This window comes from Pterocles gutturalis, unplaced genomic scaffold (assembly GCF_000699245.1).
Source record: "Pterocles gutturalis isolate BGI_N339 unplaced genomic scaffold, ASM69924v1 scaffold27598, whole genome shotgun sequence".
In the NCBI taxonomy this organism is placed as follows: Eukaryota; Metazoa; Chordata; class Aves; order Pterocliformes; family Pteroclidae; genus Pterocles; species Pterocles gutturalis.
Genome location: NW_010126496.1, coordinates 1 through 5540, shown reverse-complemented (window position 1 = coordinate 5540; position 5540 = coordinate 1). Strand labels below are relative to the sequence as shown.

The following is a 5540-nucleotide window of genomic DNA, read 5'->3' as shown; positions in this document are numbered from 1 at the left end:
TTTTTTTTTTTTTTTTTTCTCCTTGTTAACGTAGCTAAATCGGCGACTGGTAGCTTAAGTTCTTCTCAACTTAAAGACAGTGGGAAAGTAAATTTAAATTAGATAAAATAAAAACAGTGCATTTCTCTTCTTCGTAACACCGGCATTTTCAGCGGTGTTGGGTTTTTTTCCTAAGGAAATTAAATAATTTTCAACTCACTCATTAAAGTTATACAATGCAAACAAAGACAAAAATATACTGAAACTCATGCATTTCTGTAGCGTTAATATTTACTTTTCAAGACTCAACTAAGAGCATCAACACAACCTGCCAAGTTCTTTGATACCTCCCCCCGGCCCATGTAATCAATTACAGTATACAATAACAGTAATTCACATTTTTTAAACACACAGTTCATCACTGCTGAAGCTGCAATATCCTTTTTCATCCCAAGCAAACCTTCACGTAAGACAGAGTCCCAGTGATCCCAGTGTACTCTCAGGGTTTTTGTTTTATGGTTTTGTGTTGTTGTGTTTTTGTTTTTGTTTTTTTTTTCCAGTGGGAACTGTCAGAAATCCAGAGGTTGCCATAATAAGTTTTAAGTCAACCGCTTGTTTAAAAATAGATAATCCAGCATTTCAGAAATTTTCCATTTGGGTCTAAAAGCATTCAGGTTTCCAACAGCTAGAAAGGACTCATGCAATTATAGAAATGTAAAGGAACTGACAAAATTGGGAGAGGATTTCTACATTCAGATTTTAAGAGGAAAAAGATTGAGAGCTTAAAAGAACGCAGTGTTTTGGGGAGAATAAAGCCACATCCAAATTTTTGAATTGAAGATTCCTTAGAAGTAAAGTATTTGCTGGCTTCTATTCCGAAAAGGGGGAAAATTGTAATTTGTTACTTTGTCGGATTACCTCTACAGTTCATTTTTATTGGAGTGCTAAATTAGTGAAATATTCATGCTGCCTTAAAGTGCAAAAACAAGCTAATAGCCAAACTTTCAGTTCAAGGAAACAAGATTGCTTTTAGACTGTACCACAACTATATAGATTTATATATATATTATTTATATATATAAAAATTTTATTTCCAAAGTTCTTGTGAGCTATCTTCTAAGGTCCAGTCTCTGACAGTAGGTAAGCTCAGTGCTTCACTTTTGACAGACAATGAGTTCACCAACTCACAGTGAAACTTCCGAATGTGTCTGTAAAGGTCTCCGGACTGCGTGAACCTGCGTTCACACCACTTACAAGCGTGAGGCTTCTCCCGCGTGTGAACCACTGCGTGGCGGCTCAGGTTGTGGGAGTACTGGAAGCTCTTCCCACACTGGGTGCAAGTGTAGGGCTTTTCACCTGAATGAGTCCTCTCATGACGTTTCAAGGTGTACATGCAAGAAAAAGTCTTACCACACAACGAGCAGGTCGGGACATTGACGTCGGTAGCAGGCTTGCTGCGGATCCCGTCCTGCTCTCGAAAGTGCGTGCTTAAATGGATCTGCAGGATGTGGGGGCTAGGAAAGACCTTGTTGCAGAGAGGACACATGAAAATTTGGCCAGCGGGGCTAAGTATGTTTGACACGTAAGGGAGCAAGCTGCTGTCCATGTTTCCTTCCACCTGGACTCTCTCGTTCTCTGGAGTTATCATTTCATCATCGCTTGCCTTGTCCTCTCTATCTAGCTCCCTCAAGACCGAATCTTCCCTCATCGGAGCCAGGTGGGCCGGCTCGTACTGTACCCTGTTATTAGTGCTCACACTTTCTTTCACAGTGCTATGTTCCATATCATAGTCATTAGTGCCAACATCACTCTCATCACAGGAAGCCTCTTTCTCCACCTTCACCTGAACCAGGCTGCTTCTAAGCATGTCCTGCGAAGAGAAATAAGAACTGTTCAAATTTTCAACTCCCGAAAGGCTGGACTTGACAGACAGGTCCAGCACGCAGTCAACATCTGCTGAATCCCTCACGGAGGTGACAGACCTCTGGGACAAAGACTCTGTTGAGCTGCAGGGGCTGGCTACTGTTTTTCCAGCTGCTGCTGCGTGCGTCTCTGCCTCTCCGCCAGTCTGGGGAATGCCTGCTGAGTCTGAGGGCAATCTCATCCACATGTTCCCAGGCTCGGCAGCCAAGTCCCTTTTACTAGGCAGGATGTTCAATTTTTCATCTTCTCCGTCGTCTTCATCACTGGGCAAGTCTCCTGGCATGTGGCTGCTGCCGTCGGAGAGGCTCTCCACTTTGTCTGAACAACTTGAGGCGTCTTCCTCCTTTTTTGTACTGTCTGCCTCCGTGGTTGCCTTCTCTTTCAGCTTCTTTTTGCAGACTTTGACAATGTCATACATGTGGAGATAACTGGCAGCTGCTAGCACGTCTTCAATGGGCAAGTCTTTGAACTGGAGCTTTCCTTCGTACATGAATTCAAGCAGGAGAGCGAAAGCTGGGGCTGTAACAATGTCGCTGTTCAGATGAACAATGTCCCTTTTGTCCAGCTGGTCCTTGTAAAAGAGGTGGAAATACATGCTGCATGAAGCCAGTACAGCTCTGTGCGCTCGGAACTGGGCATCTCCTACCAGAACAGTGCAATCACAAAGAAAACCCTGATGTCTCTGCTCACTCAGACACTGTAGCAAATGTCTACTGTGGTCAGGAAACTCCATACTGTCTTCATAACCTACAAGCAATGAGATTTTTAAAAATTAAATGGAGGTCGGAATCACAGAACTTACGAATCCAAGTTATTCCACTCTAAAAAACCTCGTATTTATATTGCCAGAATTCTGTCACTGACACCATGCAAAGATTATTTAACACGTGTGTACGATCGCAACCCTTTTCCCAATCAACCCCTGAAGTTATGATTTCCTTTCAGTGGTACATAAGCCGCTCTACTAAGCGCATAGGTACATCTGTATTTTTTTTAAAGTATTACTGCTGTTCATAAAATCTGTTCAACAGTTATTTTTTTTAGGAAACTTCCTCCAGATTGCATCCCTAGGAGAGCAGACCCCAAAAATAAAATATATTTTTTTAAACACTAAGTTTGAGAGATCACAGAGGGGGAAGAAAAAAAAAATCAGATCATCAACCTTCTTTTTAAAGTCAAATTGTAGGAAGAGGAGAGGTTCACGCACAAAGAAATGCTAATATACCCAGATCTGAAGGTCTAACATTCATAAAGTATATAAATTGACATGGGTGAATAATTTTTATCAACACCAAAATCAAGGTTTTTATAAATGTAGTTTATGTGGTTTTCTTCTTCTAGCAAGCACCGTTTCAGGTTTTAAACCTTCTCCATACTGTACAATAGAACATCAACATTTTTTGCCAACATGCAGAATTTACAAAAGAAAACTAACAACCAAAACGCCAGCAAGCACCGCTTCCCCTGTGCAGAAGGACAGAAATCTCCCTCCCCTCCCACACCAGCCAGAGTCTGCAGTACCAAACTTAAAAAAAAAAAAGTCATTCAATGTGAACATGTGTGCATGTGTGTATATTTAAAATGAGTATCCCATATACTGTTCTTACCCAAGTATTTTTCTATTCACCTTCCTTGATGATAAAGAAAAAATAAACTTCAGACAAGTGGAGAAGTCAAAACTCAACTCGAAAGTAAAATCTCTCAAAAACCTGTCTTAATCTATTCTTCTGTGATTGATAGCAATGTTCTCCCAAACCATCTAAGCAGATCGTGGCTCTCTAGGCTGGCAGATATGATTGAAAAATCCTCATCCCTTGCAAACCAAGATGTAAAACTTACAACACAACCCCTACTACAGTCTGTAAAATACCATTGCTAGAGTAAAGCATGAAGATTTACAATACAATCACTTTAAGTGCCCCACAGCCAACATCAATCCTAATCCTTAAGAGGGCTAAAAATAAAGATTGGAGGGCAGCTCACAAGGTAGCTGTGATCAAATTAGGAGGCTGAAAGGACAGAGAGGGACGAAGAAGGAAGCTTATAAACATCTGATCCAGCTGACTGTGGCCATATGGCAGCTGCTGCCCAGATAAAGAGATTAAGAATAGAGGAGTGCGATTACAGCTGTCTGGCCAATTCAGGCAGCTCAAATCTACAAGTTCTAAATTAGTCGCAAATACAAAAACTCCTTCAAATAATTATTGTTATGCTGAAATAAAGGATTTCAAATGCTACACGCGAGAGAGAAAAGAGGAAACCAGTCAAGCCGTTCTCCCGGGTACAAAAGTTTTTAAACACATAACTGATTTCTATCTTTCAGAAGCACTACAGCTGTATGCTACTACGGTTCTGAGCTGCTGGATATTTAACCGTGAAGTTTAATGAAAGACTTCCCCACAAACACATTTTAGCCAGAACCATCCTTTTTAAAAAGCACACTTTTGTATATTTCACTAAAACCCCCGTAAAGTAATTTAAAAGATGCAATACAAGACCCTAAAGCAGAACTCTCTTTAGACTTGCCCCTAAATCCATTGCAGTTTTGGTCTCAGAAATGAAGAATGAACTTGCTCTCTCCTTCTTCCAAGCCAAGACATTTTCACAATATGCATTAAAGTTAATGCTAACAATGTGCCCAAGAACTGATACTCTCCAACTGTAGCCCAAGCCTTTTGACTAAGTCCACTTATCTATTTAATACTCAATTTCACATATTACCCCTAAACTTGGTTAGAAAAGTAATGTGATTTTTTTTCTGAAATTCAATAAACAACACACCAAAACAGAAATATGCTGTATCTAATCTATTGCTACTCCTACCTTTAGTACACATAAACCTGATTAAGTCCTTTCCTCTGAGTCTTGCTGGCTCCAGGTCTGTTAGATCGGTGGAAAAAAAGCAGACTAGGAGAGACAGATGCAAAGTGGAGATGATGTTAGAGAGGAATGAGATACCTTCTCCACACACAGATCTGCACACACTAACTCCCTGTCTGTGTGTTAGAATAAAAGGCTGAGGGATGGCAGGCTGTCAGCTGCTCTGACATCATGTTCAGATGGAAATGCTACCTCCAGCTGTGCTCCTTTTAATGCCATATGCTACTCCTCTACACTCCTGCCACCAGCTTTTTCTTAGGAGAACTTTTCTCTTCTGTTAGTATAAACAAAATACTTCAAAGTCTCTTTTTTTCAAACTTTCTAACAGGGAGGGGAAAAAAAAAAAAAAAAAGAAAATCCTAAACATATGGGGCTCTACTGTATTTGCAGCATAGCAACACTTCTGCCTTAAGTTGCAGGACGGCTTCATATACTGACAGCACACCCCAGCCGCGGGGTTACCCGAGAAATCCAGCCCGATTCGGTTTCATTGAGCCCAGAGGTTCAGCTAAAAGAAGAAATTAACCGAACCTCTTTACTCAACTCCCAGCTCCCCGCTCCTCCTTTCACTTTCCGCGTTTAGACAGGGTAAGCGACACCGAAACGCTGCAACTCCAGCCCATTCCGAACAGCCCAGCACCGAACTGCCCGGGCCGCCCCTCCAGCCTTCAGCCTCACTCTGAAACCGCTCTCCCCCCCGGGGGGGCTCGGGGCTGGCATTTATTCGAGCGCTGTGGCACCGGGAGGCCGCCCCCAGC

The 5540-nt window shown here is 41.8% G+C and overlaps 1 protein-coding gene across 3 annotated transcripts; it reads right to left on the bottom strand.

The window, feature by feature from the left end:
* Positions 1-19: 19 nt before the first annotated feature.
* Positions 20-4914, bottom strand: ZBTB18 (zinc finger and BTB domain containing 18). 3 transcript variants are annotated; one of them, XM_010079007.1, is made up of 2 exons: positions 4726-4914; positions 20-2649 (listed from the first exon to the last, which is right to left on the bottom strand). In XM_010079007.1, the coding sequence occupies exons 1-2, from the start codon at positions 4736-4738 to the stop codon at positions 1067-1069; spliced, it is 1596 nt and encodes a 531-aa protein (XP_010077309.1). In that variant the 5' UTR covers positions 4739-4914; the 3' UTR covers positions 20-1066. The 3 variants fall into 3 exon arrangements, with proteins under 3 accessions (XP_010077309.1, XP_010077311.1, XP_010077310.1); XM_010079009.1 differs by having other exon boundaries at positions 4743-4900; XM_010079008.1 differs by having other exon boundaries at positions 4861-4898.
* Between the last annotated feature and the right edge of the window lie 626 nt (positions 4915-5540).